This window comes from Apus apus, chromosome 1 (assembly GCF_020740795.1).
Source record: "Apus apus isolate bApuApu2 chromosome 1, bApuApu2.pri.cur, whole genome shotgun sequence".
NCBI lineage: Eukaryota > Metazoa > Chordata > Aves > Apodiformes > Apodidae > Apus > Apus apus.
In genome coordinates, this window is record NC_067282.1 from 161407352 (window position 1) to 161429429 (window position 22078).

Consider the following 22078-nt stretch of genomic DNA (forward strand, 5'->3'; position numbering starts at 1 on the left):
GTAATACAGTTGTTTTGATAAAGTTTATCTGACTGAGATAAAACTCAAGTTCTGTGTCATGGTGCAAATACTTGTTGTATTTGAATCAGCTTGTGTATTCCCTAATTTAAATATTTTTTTTATGTAGGGGATGACAATGCCATAGACAAGGTGACAAAAACAATAACCAACAGTGAGATTGTGTCCATTTCTAAGAAAATCACAATGTTGGAAATGAAGGAACTAAATGAAAGACAGAGAGCAGAACATTCGCAACGCATGTATGAACATTTAAGGAATACTGTAAAGCAAGTAGAAGAACGTAATTTTGAATTGGAAGCAAAATTTGCTGAGGTAGATCTTTCCACATTTAACAACAAAATGTTACACATCTTAAAAGCTTATTTTTCAGCTTCCCAAAAGTTATTAATTTATTTTGTATCACAGCTGAGAATAAGCATATGATGCAAAGTATAGCTGCCTTTAAGAGCTGCAATTTTGCATGCACAGAACCTTTGTAAAAAACGGAAGTAATTAATTTATATGTAGTTTATTTCAAACATTAATTAATCTCTGTAAAACACATGATGAGCATCTTGATAAATACTTTGCTAGTTTTTCAGCAAACTGTTAGAAAAAAGTCTGCCTTTGGCCTGTTGTTTCTTGTGTCTAATTCATATGATCCCATAATTTTCCCTTAATTACCAATAATTCAAAAACGTTAGACCTTTGCATCCCTTTTGGAAATGATAGTGTCGTTGTAGGCTGGCTGTGGTATGTCCTCTGTTATGTGCCATATATTATCTGTAATACAAGGAGTCATGTCCCATTGAAGCTGATGATCCTTATTATTGCTGTCATATCAGTCTTAATCTTGTAAGATTTTTTTACCCCACTACTTGTATTTGAAGTTTGTTCCATAAATCCATTATTTAATAGTAGGAAACTTTATTATAATTTCCAGTCTAAATTTAGTTTTAGGCAGTTGTATGCACAAGGGAAGGAAAATAATACTTTTGTTGACAGGAATGTTGATAGATTGTATTTGTTCCCCTTCCTGTCCTTTGCTAGAGTTTAGTCTAGCTATTTTAGATGGCTGTTATCTGACTCCCCATTTTTCTATTGTTTTAGTAGTGTTTGTTAAACTGTTCTGATTTTAATTAATCTGGGATGTGGAGAAACTGAAAATGTATAAAGCTTTTCAGCAGCAGTATTGTCAAAGCCTTTTCTGATGGCATCACCTCAAGTGATGTACCCTAGGATCACATTGTGCTTTTTATCTTTTGAATATATTATCTGTCGTCCAGTACATTTAAGTCTGCTGGTCTTCCTTTATTCTGATTTGATGAATTCCTAATGTCACATTTTTTTATTATTCATTCCTCTATGTATCCTTTTTTTCCTTATTTCTGTAGCTCTAGGACATACATTTTCTATTTCATATACTCTGTTGTCAGTGATCCTTAATGTGACATCATTGCTGTTTTGTTTTTTTTGAGGGAAGATATGTATAGATATAGATAGAAATATATAGATAACAAGATTATGCAAAGGTATTTAATGAAAGTTGTGATACCAGTTTAAGAACTGGTAACTAGAAGTCTACTCAAAATCTCCTCCTAAATTCACAAATTTACTTCAACACGACTGTTGATTTTCCAGATAGTATGCCTGAAGTACATCAAGTGCAGATAATGAGATACACCACGCTTTTTCTGTTTGTTTAGGAAATCAGTTGTTTTATGAAAGAGTGGTACCAGAGTAATCTGCCACATTTGTATTTACTACAGTAATTCCTGAGGTTTCTTTGTGTTGCTGACTGCTTTTCAGTTATCAGTCTTTTTTTACTCTTTGCTTTCAGTTGAAACAGTGGTTACTCAATATTTCATAACCAACTTTAAAAATCAGGCTGCTTGAAAGAACAGCAATTATGAAAGCTCTTTTTAGAAGGAACAAAAGAACTACATTGTCATGACTGTTGGCACTTATAGCCTGTATTTATGTTACCAATACTGATATACTAAGCAATATATAAATATATAGGTAAGACTGTTCATTTCCTAAAGACTTTACAGCCTGTTTTTTTTCCTTATTTTAGTTTAAGAGCAAGTTGTTATAGTAACAGTTTTAAGAAAATGTACTAATAAAAGTTATGTTTAATTTAGAATACTGTTTTGCATGGACCTGTGTGACCGTTCCTATGTGTATGCAGTGCTGAAAAAAAAAAAAGTGTTTTCAAGCAGAGAGGAAATTGTTTTTTGAACACAGCTGAACACTGTTTTGTAATGACTAGAAAAGATACTTTTGCATGGCAGAGTTGGGAGCAGTTGTGTGCTTAGGATACCATTTTGTTTCTGGTTTTGTTTCCTTTTAAGCTTACCAAAATCAACCTTGAGGCACAGAAAGTGGAACAGGAACTAAGAGATGAACTGTCAAAGAGTGTAAGTAAAGCAGTAAGTGATGCAGATAGACGACAAATCATGGACCTAGAGAAGCGTGAGATGGAGCTCAAGATTGAAGTATCGAAGTAAGTGAAGTAACAAATTCTGAATGCAGTATGTTCAGAAGCATGCAAAAAATTAGGCTATATAGGCTATGTAATATGCTACTTATGTATAGTTAACAGATAATTTTCAATGCCCAATTTTTTTGGCATTTATATATGCCAGGTTTGGAATTGAAAATTAAGCATCTAATTCATGACTCTAAAGAAATCAACTTGCTTCATTTTGATTTGAACAAGGAATTAAGTGCTGGCCTGGATAGACATGGCTAAATGTGCACTTAGATACCTATTGCTAGCATTTTTAAACTAATTAATTAAGGTTTATTTTGTTTCTGTGCCACATCCTCCCTTAAATGTATGACAATCTTATAAAAGAAACTGGAAAGCAGTGCTTACTTTGGAAGAGTCATAGATATCTTAAAGATAAAACTGCAGGGGGGTGGGTAGCCACTTATTTTAAGGAGGTTAACTTTGTATGCATAAATTGAAAAACTGGCTTTTTTAGATATGTTATAATGGACATTTGTCTTTGAGTAAATAATATAATCCTGTTACATTCTGACATGGTTTAGCTCGGGATTTGCTATTAGACCAGTGACAATAATCCTCTCAATCGCCTCCCTGTCCCACCAAGATAGGGAAAGGCAAGAGATAAGCAGAGAGACTTCCCTTATTGAAAACTAAACTAGATAGCTTTAATTAAATACTAATGATAAAAGAAAATATGTACAAATATATACAAATATGTTCAGGAATGTGCAAAACCCCTATTGCCTCCTTCTGCCACCCAGCAACTCCCCTGACACTCTCCTGCGCCATGAGCAGTTCTGAAATGTCCCAGACCGCTGCTGGAGCAGACAGGAGCTGAGGGGAGAGTTAGGCAGGTCAGGAATACATGAGCCTAGGGATCAACAATGATGGATAGATGGAGTCCTCCCTGGACATCAGCCATGATCAGAAGAGAAGGGAAGAAGCAGGAAGGGGCTTGACTTCTGTGATCCTTGACCTTACTCTGAGCTTACATAGATACATGGAATGGAATACTTTGGTCAATTTTGCTGTCCATCTAGTCCACTCCTCCCTATGGGAAGGCTGCAGATGTGACTCTTCTGCTCCAGTAGTATCGGAGGCTGCAGAGCAAAGTGTCCTTGATGTCTCGGTAGAAAATAAACATTCCAGCATTATCAGTCCACTAGGTGAAAAACTTGCTGCTAGTTAAAAGAGAGCTCACTGAAGAAAAAGAAATCAGTAAAAAGAAAATTGGCTTCATCCTGGCCCAAACCAGGATATATTCCTAAAACAGCACGGTCTGTAGGGATATTTGCAGTGAATTTGACACTGAAAATGAGTTACTAGACTTGGTGAAGCAGAGAAAGGAACTGAGAATGAAACTTGTATGCATTTAAGTCCTGAAGTGGGAGAGAAGTAGAGAACAAAGATGCTTAGTTCAGGTAAAAACCATGGAATTGTTTTCCTGGACTAAGTTATTGCTGGAAAACTTACATGTAACTTACAGAAAAATGTCCTGTGAAGAAACTGAGAGGCAATACAGAAGTATTTTCATAAAAAGGACTCTGAGTAGTAGAATATGCTGAAAAGAACAAAGTCTTCAAATGTTTTGATATGAGGAAACATAGTAAGCATCTTTTCTTAGCATTTTCTATGTAGAAAAACTTAATAGGTTATTCAGTGACTGAATCGGTTTCAAGTGACACAATACTCTTGTTTTCCCTGCAAGGTTAAGAGAACTGTCTGATGTAGCAAAAATGCAAGTTGAAGCTCTGGAGGCACGGCAGCAATACAGAGATAAAGAAGTGGAATATCTTAGAATGCAAATTTTAGACTACCAGGTAAAATTCAACCGTTATTAACATTGCTGTTTGGATTTTTTTCCATGAAGTGAGAAGAAATGAAATAACTTTACAGTGAATTAGGAAACTACAAAAGCATTCAGAAGGATCTTAGCAGGCTGGTCCTTGTAGTTGCCATACTGTTTCAAGAATTCTACATTGCTTTAATTATTCCCTTCTCCATGTTTTCCATTTCTAGCTGTACAGCTGTTATAGATCCTGAGTTTTTTTCCATGTTATTTAGGTAATATTTATTCCTATATGATTGTTGGCTCATGTCAGTATTTAAATATAATATCAGGAAAGTTTGATTGTTTTTTTACAAGACAAGCAAGACTTGTAAATCATGAAGATTTGCAATAGAATTGTTATATTGCTTTGTTATTAGCTGAAATAATTTCTTTCCTGTTCTAGAATGGTTTGAATCCCTAAATGGGACACTTTGGTCAGCTTTCACATTACCTTATTTTCTAAGATCAGGTATACATGTCTTCCTCATTTACATTTTGGAAAGATACAATTTTTAAGATCACTGTCTGAAAAGGTGTACTACTAAAATGTGGCTGTAGAAGCAGTAGTGGAAAAATAAAAAGCTAGTTTTAGAGGGTAATTCTTGCTCTTATCTATGGAATAAAATGCATGCAATATATAAAATATAAAAAAATAGCTTGTTTATATATGCATTGCATTAAACAAAATCAAAATGAAAAATAAATTTGTGCTATATATTTTGTTCTTAGGCACAGTCAGATGAAAAAGCAGTTATTGCAAAACTGCATCAACATATCACAGCCCTTCAAGGTAGTGAATCTGTTGCTGTAAGCAAACTGGAGACACTTAAATCAAAACTACAAAAGATGGAGATCCAGAATCTACGTTTAGAGCAGAAGCTTGATGAGAGAGAGCAAGCCTTATATTTTGCCCGACTGGAAGGAAGAAATAGAGCCAAACATCTACAACAGACAGTTCAGTCTTTGCGGCGACAGTTTAGTGGTGCTCTGCCTTTAGCTCAGCAAGAAAAATTCTCTCAAACAATGATTCAGTTACAGAATGACAAACTGAAGATCCTGGAAGAAGTTCAGTATGCCCAGCAGGAGCGTCGAATTGCAGAAAACAGAGCATTAGAGATGGAGTTAAAACAAAAAAGTTTAGAAGAGTTAATAAGTGCATTGAAGGATACAAGAGGAGCTCAGAAGGTTTGCTATTTTACAGCTTTGTTCATCTGATCTGCATTTAAATTACACTTAAATTTAGCTTGTTCCCTAAAAGTCTGTTTTAATGTAGAGCTTAATATTTTCAAAATATTTTTGGTTAGAACATGGTAGCTATCTTTTATCCCTTATTTTAAAAAAGCAATACATCATTAGTTATTTGCCCTGTAAAAGTCAGTGCAATCAGATTTACTAATTTTCTTTTGTGTCCAATTAAGTGGTATAGGAAGTAGAGGCTAACTATGAATTTGGTTATGTTAAATTGAATTAAATTATGAAGTTAATTTAATTATGAATTTAATTAAATTAAACACGGAGTAGCATACTGAAGTTCTGTTCCATGAGCTGGCATTGAAACCTTCACTACAAATCCATGTCAATCCAGGGGCAATAATTGAGGCAGTGTGGTCAGAAATGTTATTATATTCATGTAATTCTATTTAATCATATTTTGCTATCGTAAACAATGTTGCCTTGAAATTTGCATAAGACTTCTTCACCTATCTTTCAGATCACTGGGTATCAGATAACATGGCTAAAGATGACTGCATGTAAGCAGTGGTTGTAGCTCTCTTGGCACATTTTAGTTTTAACCAAGTTTTCAAATATTTTTCTGGTGCATTTTGACAGAAATAAGTCTGTTATTTTTATTACATGGGCCGTTCTAAATACATAGAGTTTTTCATGGTTTTGAAAACCTTTTACGGTTTTAGAAAAGTCAGCCAAACTTCTTGCATGCCTTTTTTGTTCAGTCTGGACAGATGCATGGATTATAGCTTAGTTAGGTCATTTGAAAATTATTTGCAATGCACTTCTGTTAGTGTAGGGGAAACTCTCCAGTTGTCTGCTGTGCTTTTCAGTCATTCCTCTTGCAGTTTCATGCCACTGCCAGGCCTCCTCACTCAAGAAGTGGAGAAGCTTAAAAAGGCAGAACCTCTTTCTTCCTGTTGGTTGGATATATTGCCATATTGCCTCAAAGTTAGAGAGTGTAGCTTCATATAGTTGCCCTGTGGGCTTGGCAAATACAATTCTGTGTATCATTCATTATTAGGTAATTGAATGGCATATGAAGATGCAGGAACTCCACCTGCAGGAACTTAAACTGAACCGAGAGTTAGTCAAGCAAAAGGAAGAGGTGAAGTACTTGCGTAATATAATTTCTGAATATGAATGTACAATCAATAATCTGGAAGAAGAAATTGTACAGCAGAACAAGGTATGTATTTCTGCATGCTATTATAAAAACAGCCTATTTCTTATTTCACTGAGAAATTTTAAAAAGGAAGACTTCCTAGTAAGTTTTTAACACAGATAGTTCCATAATTCTTTTTAATAGCACATTTAAGTATTTTATGTTTTGGTGTGTATATATATATATTTTTTTTTTTCCTACATTGGTTATAAAATTCCCATTGCCTTCAATAAATAAAACACCTTTATCAAACATTTGTTACAGTTTCATGAAGAAAGGCAAATGGCTTGGGACCAGAGGGAAGTAGAACTTCAGCGCCAATTAGACCTATATGATCATCAACAAAATGAAATACTTAGTACAGCACTAAAGGTACATGCACTGAATTAACTAAAAATAGACTCATAAGAACATTTTTTGGAGCTGTCAGATTACATGAATTTGAATCTCTCTGTGCAGTTAGAAGAGGCTACAGGATCAGTTCCAGACCCTAGTTTGCCACTCCCACAACAACTTGAATTTGCTTTGAGAAAGATTCAGGAGCATATTCGAACAATCCTGGAAATGAGGGCAACCTGCAAATCCCTGGAGGAGGTAATTAAATGCACAGATTATCATATAAAGGGTGAAAGTTTGTATTTCTGTGCCCTTTACATTTTTTTATATAATGCATATCTTCTTACAAACGTCACTCAGATGTGTCAAATCTCTTAGAAGTATAAAACACAGCAAAAATGTAAATTAAATAATCATACCATGATTAAAATGAAATATTTTTCCATTGAAAGAAATAGGGAAAATATTTTAGTATTTCAGAACGTTCATTTTGTAGGATAAGATAATCTTGCTGTACGAAATTCAGTTGACTATAGTTAGTTAAATATAGCGAGTGTTACATTACATTTAACAAGTAGTATAGCAAAATCTTTTTTTCATGGATTGCTGAATTGAAATGCTGCTACAGAAGATATGTTTTGATTCTCAAGAGATTTGAAAACCACCATCTTCTTAATTTGGTAGTACAAAATAAGTTGCAAAAGCATCTTGTGGCAAGCAAATAATACACAAAGACATGGTAGTGATATCTGGGACTCTTTTATCCAATATTAATCCCGTAGGGCCAGAACTGAGTGCAAAATGTTTTGTGTTTATATGTTCATTTAAATAAATCTTTCTGGTACATTTTTTAAAAAGTAAGATTTTTTGTAGTGTTTGAATTTTGGAAATGCAACAATCATTTTTCATTGTAGAAATTACAAGAAAAGGAAACTGCTCTATGGAAAGCTGAACAAAATGTTTTATCAAGAGACAAAGTTATAAATGAAATGAGACTTCGATTACCTGCAACATCAGAAAGAGAGAAGATCATGGCTGAATTAGGCAAACAAGAAGATGATCGAGAGCACAATCATGCCATAAAAATTGCTCGTCAAAGTATTGCAAATATGCAAGCAAGATTAAACCATAAGGAGGAAGTGTTAAAAAGATACCAGCATTTGCTTGCTAAAGCAAGAGAGGTAGTTGAACTTTGTGCATATTTTTCTTCCATTTTTAGTTGTTTCTTTGTGTATCTTATTGCTACTGAAATCTTAAAAAGTTTCTCACTTCAGAGGTAACAGAGCAGAGACAATTAGTAATTTTTTTATGTAGAAGTTCAAGTCAAGAGGGTATGTATATGATATCTCTCTAGGAATGAAATTAATGTGAAAGGAAGAAAATGAAAAATTTGCTTTGAGAAGTGGCCTCAGTATTTTGTATATTTATATGGGATTTTCCAGTACTTGCACCAATGATCTAAGAACTGCATCTTGTCGTGAACTTGGAAGCTACAGGAAAGGTGTGCATTTATGGAAAATACACTACTTAAAGCATATTTTAAATTAAAGCAAATTTTAAAGGATAAACAGTGTATCTGAGCGTACTTTATATTATGTAATCTTAGATTATTCTTTATACCCTTAAAGCATTTGTTAAAGCCTATATTATATCTAAGAGGTACTTGAAGACTAAACATATATCAGTTTTAGTGTGTTTGGATCAGGAGCACATTTCCGAAGCAGACTTCCTATCATCTTCATTTACTGTTCTTTGATTAACATGTGTAGCTGTTTCTTCTGGGAGAAATGAAGGGTTTTTGTTTGGAACAAAACCAGAAGATGCAGTCTAAAAATGAGCCTTCTGTGCTCTGTCTGCTAACAGACATACAATCCACAGGATCATGCTGTAGTCCAAAGTAAATAGACCTCAACAGTACATAGTATTGATATCGCTATAATCCAAAGTAAATAGACCTCAACAGTACATAGTATTGATATCACTATCCATATTGATAGTCATAGTTGGTGTGGACCAATACCAACTCTTCTGTTCTCCAGCTCATGTCCTTTTGCAACATACTACTTGCTATCTAGCTTAAACTGCAACCATAGTTGTTGGTTTTTTATTTTCCAATAGTGTTAAAAAGGAAAAAAAAATAAAATAATTTATTATAGTAAGAAGAGAAGAATTTTTTAAACTGCCAGAATTAGGGGAAAATTTGGGGAGCAATACTGACCAATGAGTGACCAATCAACATGTGAACGTACTGTAGTTTCATGACTTTCTGGAATAGTGTACATCACTAGAGTTGTATTTTTATTTTGAACTAACAGGAACAAGAGGAAATAGCAAAGAAGCATGAGGAAGAGCTTAGAGTTCTACACCAGAAGTTAAATCTGCATACGGACAATTCCCTTAATAAATTCAAACAGACTGCTTTGGTAAGTTATGTGTATTTATGGGATTAGTGAAATTGTTCCCAAAAATTTTAAATTGTTGCTGAAAAGAACAGTTTTGCAGTCAAAAGAGAGTAAGAAATTATTACAGGAACAATAAATGGATGTTTGATACAGAATTACTGTATTATTCTTGAGAGAATTTTCAAGAGATGGATTAGAAGTTAAATGTAGAAAGCAAAAGTTGCCACCTCAATATATATGAACATTTTTCATACAATCCTAAATTATGGAGACTTCTAGGAGAGGGATATTTTGTTTTCCGTTCTTCTCATTCAATCTTTAGTAATGTTAAACTAACCCATTTCAATACAAATTTTCTCTTGACACTTTATGAAAAGGTGAAACCTGTATAGAACTGATTATCTATGGAGCATTAGATGCACAAAGTTCCTTACAACCAGTGTTATTGCTTTCTGTGTGGACTAAGAAACACATCTCAATAAATAAACGTTAGATATTAATGCTTGGTTATGTTCAGGGTTCAGTTTAAAATGCATTTTACCTTTGATTTAAAGCTTAAAATATCACATGCATTTCTTCTGTTTTACAGGAGTTAATGAAAAAGACTTCTTTATCACACTCCAACAACAATCATTTTCTCCGCTTAGCTGAAATGGAGCAAACTGTAGCAGAGCAGGATAATTCTCTTGCTTCACTGGTTGGAAAATTAAAGAAAACATCGGCTGATTTGGAGAAACAAAAACAAATTACTTTAATGAAAATCAAAGAGTTTGAGACTATCAGAGCCCAGTAAGTTTTTATCCTGTTACAAGTAAGTCAAAATTGAACTGGATCAGATCAATTATGTATTGCTGCTACAACACTGGTCTATCAAAATCAAACACATTTTTTGCTGAATTTAAGATTTGGCTGAAAAAACTATATCAAAAGAGTTAACTATGGTTGGTAATTGTAAATTATTTTAAATCTGTAGACCTTCATTGGGACTAAAATTGAAAAACTGTGGCCTGGAAAAATGCCTTTCAGTTCTTAGCTTTGTGCCATTCAATGTAAAAGAAAGTACTCAAGAAGTCTTGGTGTGAGAGTTGTCGAAGCTACTTTGATACTTGCTGGTTTGTGGTTTGTGTTGGTTTTTTCCATTTGGGCTTGTTGCCTAAAAAATTTAAACTCATTAGAATTTAACCACTGCTTAAAAAAAGAAAAGTACGATGCTTTCTTTACCTTTTAGGGCCAGGAATTATCATGAACAGTGCTCTAATGTAATTTTGCTGATCTTGAGTAATTTTCTTATTCCATGAAGGTGTTCCTTGTTTTGTCAGTCTTTTTTCAGTGTTTCCAAATCTGTGTGTCATTTGCTTTAACAATCATAAAAACTACAACATTGTGCCCTTTGTTATTTATTTAGAGTTTGCTAACTTAATTATTGCGGTGTACCCTATTAATGCTTATTTTTTATTAGCCTTCAGGAAAAGCACACAGTTGATACAGAACAACTCAAAGATGAAGCAAATGAATTGAGGAACATGTTATCTCAGATGGAGAAGGAATTAGCCAATGTAAAAGCTGAATTAGAGGTCCAAAAAGAAGCAAATAATAAAGCACCCACAGCAACACTGAAAAACCTGGTGGAACAGCTGAAGACCCAGTTAGCCATAAAAGAAAAGCAACAGAAAGTTAGTCAACAAAAATGAATCCCTATATCACATGAATGTTTAATGTTGCTTAATGCTTAAGAATTTTATGTATAGCACAGCAGGAGGTAGAATATGATTGCATAATATAACATAGTAAAATATAATTGCCTTTTCTTGTTTTGTAGTGTTCATATTAGCAGCTTCTTCACTTAAAAGAACTTGAATTTTTTCTTTTCAGGCTTTGAGCAAAGCACTTCTGGAACTCCGAGCAGAAATGACTGCTAATGCTGAACAGCAGATTATTTCTGCTGCATCACAAAAAGAGGCATATATGAATGTCCAGGAGATTGTTGACAGAGAAACAAAGGGGCTTACTGTGAGTGCTAGGCAATAAAATTGTAGTGGGTTGTTGTATTGTGGGTAATCCTGATGTTGGGGTTATGCTGTTTTGTTTGTTTGCTCTCTTTTAGGCACAGATAGAGGAATTAAATAATCAGATTACAAAACTTACAGATAACCTTAAAATAAGTAAAACCAAGGAGAGTTCTTTGTCTGATGAAAGGGATGAGTTGAACCAAGAACTTCAGAGGAAACAAAAAGCATTTGCTAAAATGTTGAGAGAAAAAAATGAAATGGAAAAAGAAAATGAAGAACTGAAGAAACGGATTAGGAGGCTAAGCAGTAGCATTCAGGTAGAAGTTATTTTTAAAAATATGTGTTTGATCTTGGTCAGTTTTCTGCATAGATGTGTTGGGTTTGGGTGGAAAGATTAAGTTTATTTGGCAGGCATTGAGACTTAACACTTGATTAAAAAATTTGTATTTGCTCATCAGCTGGGTTACATGTGAGCTCTTAGTTTTTGCTGTTGGAAGCATGCCTCAGATAAAAGGAAGAGACTTAAAAACACTTGCTACTTGATACATGGTTGAAAGAGTCTGAGGAGTTGAATTACCACTTTCAAAGCTTCTTTGAAAAAATCAATTTTGTCATCTTCCTTGTTGTGCTTATTTCCGCTTCCAGAAGACAGGTAAAATATTTACAGTAGAATTGTCTAAATATTTTTTAATTCAGCTAATTGGTGCTGATTATTCAGTTTAGAATACAGCTATATTTCAATCCTTCAATAATTTAAATAGACTTTTAAAAAGGTTATTTAGGCTGTAACTAATTCTACCAATTGGAATGAAATTTCTTTTTTTTTGAGTGGAGAAAAATACTTAGGTAGTGATCACTATACTTTGTAAGTTTGTAAAAGTTTGTAATTTTTCAGAGCAAAGCTGATGAACAAAATCTGATAGATGCATTTCAGAAAAAAATTAAAAAATTGGAAAGTGAACTTGAGAAGAAGTGTGAAGAAACAGAAAAAAAAGGTGTAAGAGAAGACAAGGTATGTGATATTTAGATCACAGCTTTGAAACATTATCAGCCTAGGTCTAGGCAGTTCAGCTCTCCCTGTTGCCTCTAAAAAAAACAGCCAACCAATCAACCAACCAAGAAAACCTGATCAGAAGAAAAGCAGTTTCATGACTGTGACTTCTTCATTCTCCTATGCTCTTTGCTACTGCTCTTGTTGCGTTGTACTGGTATATTAATCTTTTCTTACCCTTTTTGTGGTATTATCCATTACAAATCTTAGAAAACTAAGATTTTATAGGTAGTGAAAGTGCTTAAATAAGTGCTATCAAATGTGCATTTGCAAAATCAGTGCCATGATAAAAACATGAAGTACTTAGGAGCAAAACTGGGAATCCTAAAAGGGATTATGTCTGTTTAAGTGTAAAAGAACACATTGCACTAATATCTGTAATCTCATCACTCCCTTTTTTGTAAAATTAGTATTAAAAGCTAAGGAAGAATTTAGTAGTAGCATTAACTTCATCAGCTTTATATACCAGTCACAAAGGCATACTGAAGGTATCCAGCTGGGCCTGCAATTTACCTTACAGTAAGTAAGGTAAATAATCTATGCCTCCTGTGGCTTCATGTTTTAAATTGATATAATTATTGATTTTCTGACATGTTTGATAATTTTGCTATAAGAGAAAAATTCAAAGATAATACATAATTTGTTTATGTGCTTCACAGTCTTCCAAGGAGGAAATAATTAGGTGGGAAGAAGGTAAAAAATGGCAAATCAGAATGGAAGGATTGCGGAACAAACTAAGGGAAAAGGAAAAAGAAGCAGATGCTTTAGCCAAACAGTTGAATACATTGAAAGAAGTGTATTCCAAGTGAGTTCGTTTTAACAGATTCAGCTACAAAATGATGGCATAGGGAAATCTGTTTGCCATGTAATAAGTTTTTGTAAGACTAATGTCTAGAATTTGACATTGCTACTAAGTTTAAAAGGATTAGTTAATTTTCAAGCAGCAGGCTACTCCACTATTATCCTTCATTTCACTTGTAGAAGCCAACAAACTTCATTAGAAGAAACTGTCTCCGAATAAAAGTAATTTATGTCCTTTATTATGCTTCTTTTATGTAGCATTCTGTTATTCCCATGCTTCATGAAGACAGGCTGTTGCTCACTGCTGTGTTGTTTAATCAGCTTGCTACAAGTGGATACTGTGCTACTTGCTACATGTAGCGCCGCTGCAGTACTGAGGGTTCTAGGAGTACAAGAGGGAACTCTTAAAAAAAAAAATAAACATGCACAAACCCTCTGCAAATGTTACATTTATTTCAGTACACTCAAGGCAGTATTTTACTGATTAAAAATGCAGAAGAGAAAGGTAATGGTGATAGTAGCTGTTAGATTGTAGTTTGAAACTGCTTCAGAATAGCATTTATTCTTAGCAAGTCTTGTATGCGTTTCACAGAAAACACAGGCATGTGGTTTATGATGTGCATGATACTGACTTAAGGCTCGTTGCTTTTTTAAGGTGGTATTTTTTTTTTTTTTGTAAAGCTGTACTGTCTATAAGGCAATTGTCTTAAAACAGAAAGGGGAGTGTGGTTTAATGAGCAAATAAACTGCAAATGTAGATTCTTTGAGATAGAAAAGGAAAGGAAGTTAGCAAATACAGTTTTAAATGTAAATTTACTGGATGTTGCAGGAATGAAAAAGAGAAGATTGCTCTGCAGAAGAAACTGAAAACTACAGGTGTCACTGTTGACCATGTTGTTGGACTAAGAGCCTCAGAGACTGAAAAAGAACTGGAAGAACTAAGAAAACGGAATCTAGATTTAGAAAATGAAATTGCTCACATGAGGTGAGAGGCATTTTTAAAGAATCTGTAAAAACTAAAACATCTAAATGAGAAAAAAAAAATCTGTGGAACGAGCTAGATAGTCTCTATTAGACCAAGTGATTCAATAAGGGAAAAAAACCCAGGAATTTCAGAAATCCTTCTTTGAGTCTGAAAAGCAAATTTAAAGCTAATTGGGAGCAACTGTGCATGTTCACAGAATATGTAGCAGTGGTTCATTGTTCTAAAAAGCTGTAAAAAAGATCTGGCTCCTGTTGTGTAAAATTATAATTACAATTTAGATTGGTGAAAGAAAAATTTAGAGTTGCTGAAACTGCTAAGTTGTAGTTAGGGAGTGTTTTGTAATTTATCACAGTGGATAGTATACCTGAGTAATAGAAGCTGTAGACATCTCAAAAGAGCAGATTCCTTTTGCCCCAAAGTAAGTACTTCTGATTCATGTGGATTAGTTGAAATAGTGTATATGGCTAACAATTATTTAGAATAACTAACCCAGTAATACTAGAAAATCCAGTCTTGTAATCCAAGCATGTTTTTAATGCATTAATAGCTTGTTTGTTTGATTGTTTGCTTTGGCTTGATAACATTTTTTTATGTAGAACACAGCAAGCAATCCCACGAGATTCTGTTGTAGAAGAATTACATTTGAAAAATCAATACCTCCAGGAAAAACTTCATGCATTACAGAGACAATATTCGAGAGAAACATATTCTAGACCCTCGGTAAGTTAATAATATAACAGTATTACCTAAAGGAATCACACCTACCTAACAAAAATACTGGTTATCCATTTGGTATTCTGTCATTTAGCTTGTTTTATTTCAAATTACAGTATTCTTGAGCAGGATATGAAATACTCAGCTTTTAGTGTTTTTACAAAACACAACAAAACAAATCCAAAAACCCCTAAATTAGAGCTTCTTTGTTCTACAGGTAGAAGCTGAAATAGTCAGCATCCTATCATGTGGAGAAATAAGTGATAACGTATTTTTAAACATGAGTCTACAACTGAGAGGGACCACTTTTATATTTAATATTGATTGAAAGTTTGGTATACAGAGAGTTTGGGAAAATACTGAGCTGGATTTCAGTTACATTAGGTGTTTTTCTTGTGTTTTGATTTTTAGAAGGTTCTATTGTATTGCAAAGATTGCATTATTGGGTTTTCTTCATCTTCCAAAATAGATTTAGCAGTACATTCTAGGTTCTTTTCTGTTTTACTTTATTGTCTTCTGCTTTTCTTTCATGCTTCATTCTGTCTTCAACTTGAATCAGAGTACATGTAACCAAACTGAACTGACCAAGTCTGTTCCTATCAGTATCAGTAAACAAAAGTATCTGAAGTCCCTTCAAAAGAAATCTGTTTCAAACAGGGATGAAATCAATCATAAGACTAATCATAGCATTACTGATGGCAATGAAATAGATGGAGAAGCAGATATGCAAACATGCATCATGCACAATGAAGGCCTTGAAGCTACTGCAGATGGAAGCACAGAAGTGGCTCCTGAAGAGCATCCTGAAGATAGTGAGGAATGCAAGGATGACGATGTATCTAGAGATGGATTGAAAAATGAAAATATAGCTGGAGCTGAGGAAGAGAACTGCAGTGAAGAAGAAAATACAACCCAACCTGAAAATGGAAAACTGAATGAGGAATTTGAAGGGGAGAGGAAGCAAGAAATAGTCAAGCAATCAAATGTTGATGAAGAAAGGGTAGAAGAACCTTATACTGAGAGAACGAGCTGCAATCAGTCTGATTCAGCGGAACCTTCTAATCAAGCTAATGACTATGAAGCAGAAAAAATAAATGTGAACAATGAAATGAATCCACAGACTGCAGAAGATAAACATGAGACTTACCAAAGTGGTACAGAGGGGGTTGAAACAGCCCCAGAATTTTGTGACATGCCTGAGGTTTGATACTGTAGCGGTTCTCTAGCATTTCTGTATAAGCAATGTAGAAATAGAATAGTCTGATCTTGATAATGGGAGTGGTTTCCTCTACATGGTCTGCAGGAATACTGAAGTAGTCGCCAAGGGGTCCATAAATCAAACCTTGCTCTTTCATGATAAGTATGCATGTCAGCTCACAACTAAGCTACTGTCAATTCTAAAATTTTGGTCCTGAAAGTTTACAAATAAGCACAGTGATACAGGCAGCTAGTTGATGACCTTCATTCTTTAAGAGATTTATGACGCATTATTAACTAAGAAAAAATATGCTTTATTGAAGCAAATACTTTATTCTTGTTATTTTTAGTGATGAATTTGTGGATTCTATGGTTAATTTCATCGTTATCTAAGTGAAACCTGCTGATTATTATATCATCAAAAGGTTTTACTCTTTACTAGTCAGGCATTACAATTTACCATTTATTTATGACTGCAATTGGCAATATAAGGCATGCAAGGCACTCTTTTATGTAACAGAAATTACAAGCCTCCATAGATAAAGACTTAAGATTGTAGGAACTAACAGCCAAAGAACTAGAATGACATACTACTCTTCCTGACTTGCTCTGTAATTTGTTTGACTTCAGTGGAATTCCTGATGCCATGTGTACTATTGAACAAAGATAGCGGACTATGTCCTTAAAATTAGATGCTATTCCCAGGTACAGTGTCCCGGCTTACTACTCTCGGTAGCTTTCTTGCCTTTTAGACTTTGAGATTTATTTCTAACCAATAGTTTGAGAGTTAATTTTTGTTTGAAAAAAATTTTACTGGTGTATATACTGATTTGTAAACTTCCCTGAAAGGTAAAGCACATTTAGAAAACGTAAGAGGAGTTAAAAATCAGAGCAAATGAGATAAAAACTGGTAATAAAACTGGTGATAGAATCCATTTTATTTCTGTGAAAAATACTGATTTTCTGTTGCTCTTTACCAGCTACAGCTGATACAATGAATAGTGTATTAACACTTAATAACAATTTTTTTCCTCTTCATTTTCTCAAGACATCAGGAATAGGTTCAGATGATCAATATCGACGAGAACAAGAGATTTTAAAGGAAAATTTAAGATTGTCATCTGAAAATGTTGAGCTAAGATTCCAGCTAGAGCAGGCCAATAAAGATTTGCCAAGACTAAAGGTGACATCTTTTTAACTTTAGTCCCCTTTCCCCTGACACTGGCTAGGGGATTGCTTAAAAATAAAAGGATATCTTTTCTTTAAACATTGTCTTTAATATTTTTATGCAAGATGAGAAGGTTGAATTATGAACAAATGTCATTGCAATGCAAAATGGCTTTCTCTTTACATTTGTCAAAGTAAACCAACTATAATTTTGTTACCATTCACCTCAATCTGAAATCTAAATAAGCTGCTTATTACTTTGTTTTTTTAGGACCAAGTAAGTGACTTAAAAGAAATGTGTGAACTCCTCAAAAAAGAGAAAGCAGATGTTGAACGCAAGTTGGGTGCCATTAGAGGGGTGAGTATTCTATTTTTCATCATAATCAAATGAAACTGAAATATGAAAAAAAAATATTTTATTAAAGCTACATTGTTATATAAAAATGAAAATTATAGTAATATATTTATGTAAGTATGTAATACACTTAGAGCATTATGATTTAAAAGATAAGATTTTTATTTGATCCAGATGTTAGAAAGTGTAAGTTACTGAAGTTTTTTGTTGTGCTATGCAAGATGACACAATTTTACCCTAGCTACTGTCTGCTACTTTAATAGAGCAATATTTCAGAAGTTATAGCTTCAGCAACACCCAGTATTTCTCTTGCCACTAAAATGTCAAACTCTTTGTGTGACCTTTTAAAGGAATGAGATGTAATAAAAGCTCTTAAGTGCCTTCCTAGGTCTTCCAGCATAAAAGGAGAATAGGTTTTACTTCTGGGTACCTGGAAAAGATTGTGTAGTTGCCATTCTTTTATTTGTATCTTGCACGGACTGCTTGTGTAGTACTTGGATAAGGAAATTCAGTTTATAAAACTGTTTCATGCAAAGACTCTAACGAGGCAGAAAATTTGGAACCTTGCTCCTTCTTCAGGTACCAAGATCTGACAGAGGTTTGCCTTCACCTCTGCTGCATACCAGCATAAACCCCCTAATCCCTACAGTTATTTCAGAGAAAAAAGAATAAATAATTTTTACTTCCCAAACTTGGTTGCTATTTAAGTAGGGCTCCAGGGAGTAAAACCTTCTCTATTTTTCACTGTACTGTGCTCCCAGCTTGTGCAGAAAAAAAAGGTACTTCATGGGCCTAGAACTATCAACAGCAAAATCTTTAAATTATTATTGCTGAGGAAAACAGTCACTACAAAGACTAGAAGAAATGTATTTGAACGCCCTTTAACATATTTTCTGCCTCCTAAATGAACATAGTGAAAGAAGAAAAATAAAAAGTAGTACTTTGGTTTATTTTCCTAATGTTTCAGTTTAGTTCAAAGAGTACAGCAGATTTTCAGACTTACTGCAGCTTTCTTGGGTAGCAGAAAATGAAGGAGCTGGTATGTTGACTTTGGGAATGAGTACATAATTTTAGAGAGCTAAGTATGCAAGAAACTTTACGGTTCAAGTCACACCAAAATATAACATATTTTTAATAAATAAAAATTGCAGTGGGAAAATAAGTGATAAAGTAAGATTTGGGGTATCTCAGAATGTTAACATGAACTGTTCACTTCCTTTTACTTTTTTTTTTCTTCCCTCTCTATAGGCTGGTAGAAGTGGAAAGACAATCCCAGAATTGGAAAAAACAGTTGGTCTGATGAAAAAGGTTGTAGAGAGAGTCCAAAGAGAAAATGAAGATCTCAAAAAAGCTCCAGCTGTGGTTTCTAATGAGAAGTTACTTGGTCTTGAACAGAAAAATGAGAGGCTAAAGGTAATGATTTATCTCCAATAACCATATTTAGATAGCACTTTATGCAAGTTACTAGGAAAATGGAGCAGTGACCCTGTTGTTGACACTGACTGGTACAAAAGTGCTTTTAAAAATACCAAATACGAAACATGTAGAATACAAAAGCAGAACTTCACTTAGCATAACATACTGCATGATGTAAGTAAAAGTACTCTGTACCTTAAGGATACATTTAAATATGTAATGTTGTGTTCACTGTGCTAGGTAGCAGTAACTATGCAGTACTTTAAACATGCAAATCTGAAATTTTCTAAGAAATGTTTATGTTTTAAAAAACCATTTGATATTTAGTCTGAAATGGAAAAAATGAAACTTCACCTGGAGGAGCAGCTGAGTATGCATTATGAATCTAAAACCAAAGGAATGGACAAACTCATTACTGAAAATGAGAAGCTGCGTAAAGAACTTAAAAAGGTACAATAATTGTAAGGCACCCCTTTATTTTCATTACTTTCTGGTTGTGGCAAGTATCCTTTTTTTGGGGGGGGGTTTAATAGTTGATGTGGAATGGACACTTTTCTAAGCACTGATACGACCCAATTTTTATGGAATGTGGAGAGGAGACATCCAAGGAGTAGCCCAACATAGAATTCGGAAGTTGTGCTAGGTAGTGATCTTGGATGCACTGTTTTCCTCTAAATCAGCACTGACCCTATCTCACCATAATTTTGGATAAACCTATGTTATATGTGAGGTTAAGTATTTCATAAACTTTTGGTTTTATTTAATATTAGGAAGCTGATAGCGGAGAGAAGCTACGAATAGCGAAGAATAACTTGGAGATATTAAATGAGAAGTTAAATGTACAGCTGGAGGAAACCACAAAGAGGCTAAATTTGGCTGAGAGCCAGTTAGACAGAGCTGACAGCAGAAGTTGGAAGTTTGTTGTTGCAGCAAGGTAGGAATTGAGAATGAAGTAAGGAAGACTGATTAATTTTCTTTCCTCTTTTAAAGATAGTTTTATACTAGTCACATTTTATTTTATTATTCCATATTAGTATGTAGAATCAGTACACATCTCTGATAACCAGGAGAGATCTAGTGTCCTTACGTACTGGCCTTGTTAGCTGCTTCCAGCCAGTTACTTATCCCCCTTCAGCTGTAGACTTCTGGATAGTTCTGAAAAATGAAGCATTTTGTGTTCCTTACTACTTAAATGTATTGTATTTGTGCTTTGTGGAATAATGGCAGCTATTTTTACTCAACACACAAAGTATTTCAATACCTTTACCACAGGGGTGAAACAAAAACTGGAAGCCAGCAACCTGCATTTTCCAACTTGGCTGTATTTGAACCTACATTTAACCATGTGAACATGCCGACTGTGTTAGAAAACCCACTGGAATTTCTATACTCCTTAGGATATGTAGGCATTGATAGATTCTTCATGTGTGTTCTGAAGGCCCTAAAAGCTTAACTGCAGCCAGTGTACTGATTCTGTTAGCTGTAGAAGAAGGGAAAAAAACATATTTTAAAATAACTGAATAAATACCTCAGTTGATATACTTGAAATAAGATTTATCAATAAATGGCCATTGCGATTTTTTGTTCCATAGTTTATATTCTAAAATATTTTAATTACTTAAAAAAAAATTCTAAAATTGTTTTATATTCCAGATTAACTAATAATCAAGTAGAGAAAGAAAAAGCTGAACTAGCTCACCAGGCAGAGGATAAGCAGCAACTACTCACAAATACAAGCGAAGGTCCTGCAATTGGTAATAATTTTCAGTACCTAAAATAAAGATCTTGTATTTCGGGCCTAACTACTTTGACTTAATATGTGTGTGCAAAATGATAATAAATCTACAGAATTATTTGAATTATATTAATGCCAGACTAGTGCAAACTGGAGCAGACTAAGGCCTTGGATTTTTGAGTATTTATACAAGCTTTTAATAGAGAAGTGTTAGTCAAAATCTCCATAATTAATTATCTTGAACCAAGAGGTTGTAATCTTTGTAAAATTGCCCTTTTTAAGAAGATACATACCTCACACCACCATTTCCTTTATAAACATAAAAAGACTGCTTGTAAGATGTCAGTCATTCATTGAAAACCTTTTGGCTACCCCTTTTGCTTTGGGTTCCAAGCTGCCTATGAATGAGTGTCTAATTCCAGATACCAGCTCTATGAACAATTTAACACTTAGCAGGCGTCAGTCCCACGGGAAAAGCAGAATGCTATGGAGCAGCATGCTGCCATGTGACTGGGGAAAAAAATAAAATTTAACCCTCTTAAAATTATTTATATAATTAACAAGATCCTTATGCTACTTTATTTCAAAGTTTTGTGCATTTAACTCAGAGAAACTGTACATGTATTTCTCAGAAGTATGCTAACAGACTGGTCACTGGGGCACTACATTCGATTACAGGCATTAGACACCACCATCTAGTTTGTAGAAGAACTTAGGAAAAGCCCAGAAGACTTGAATTTTTGATGGTTCTTGATCCCATTTGGGTTTACGCACTTGAAATGTTTCAGTTTTCAGGAGATGCAGGATTACTGTACTAAGATTCCTAATGTAATTGATTTTCATTACCTTAAGTTTTGTGACAAATTATCATTATTTTTGCAGGACATAATGAAATTGTAGAGAAGGATAAAAATGACCAGTTAATGACAGAAGTAGCTGATCTTCAGACACAGCTGAAAACTGCAGAGTTGGAAAACCAGCAACTAAAGGTAAGTTGCAAGGATCATCCTAGGCAAGATAATGAGCAAAACTGTAAGCTGTTTAGTATCTAAACTAATATTTAATGACAAAGTAAATTTCTAAATATTATGTTTATGGAGCCTATTTTGCTATTAGTGAGTTTGCTGTTCATAGATTTTCTTAAAAAAAAAAAAAAAAGGCAAAAAAAGCTG

General features: G+C 34.0%; 1 protein-coding gene across 8 annotated transcripts in view; it reads left to right on the forward strand.

Annotated features, from left to right (window-relative positions):
- The window catches only part of CEP290 (centrosomal protein 290), a 49553-nt gene that overhangs the window by 26638 nt on the left and 837 nt on the right, over positions 1-22078 (forward strand). For 4 of the 8 annotated variants that reach the window (XM_051642591.1, XM_051642509.1, XM_051642675.1 and 1 more), the window contains 25 exons: positions 128-333; positions 2355-2506; positions 4224-4335; positions 5076-5531; positions 6598-6762; positions 7003-7110; positions 7198-7332; positions 7989-8255; positions 9390-9497; positions 10066-10265; positions 10936-11149; positions 11349-11486; positions 11581-11802; positions 12381-12497; positions 13196-13341; positions 14167-14322; positions 14919-15042; positions 15596-16237; positions 17282-17416; positions 17672-17758; positions 19004-19168; positions 19499-19621; positions 19942-20105; positions 20825-20925; positions 21789-21895. In XM_051642591.1, coding sequence (XP_051498551.1) covers positions 128-333; positions 2355-2506; positions 4224-4335; positions 5076-5531; positions 6598-6762; positions 7003-7110; positions 7198-7332; positions 7989-8255; positions 9390-9497; positions 10066-10265; positions 10936-11149; positions 11349-11486; positions 11581-11802; positions 12381-12497; positions 13196-13341; positions 14167-14322; positions 14919-15042; positions 15596-16237; positions 17282-17416; positions 17672-17758; positions 19004-19168; positions 19499-19621; positions 19942-20105; positions 20825-20925; positions 21789-21895 — 4550 coding nt within the window. Of the gene's footprint in view, positions 1-127; positions 334-2354; positions 2507-4223; positions 4336-5075; positions 5532-6597; positions 6763-7002; positions 7111-7197; positions 7333-7988; positions 8256-9389; positions 9498-10065; positions 10266-10935; positions 11150-11348; positions 11487-11580; positions 11803-12380; positions 12498-13195; positions 13342-14166; positions 14323-14918; positions 15043-15595; positions 16238-17281; positions 17417-17671; positions 17759-19003; positions 19169-19498; positions 19622-19941; positions 20106-20824; positions 20926-21788; positions 21896-22078 lie in introns of those variants that run through there. The other 4 variants (XM_051642928.1, XM_051643100.1, XM_051642751.1 and 1 more) reach the window with 3 other exon arrangements.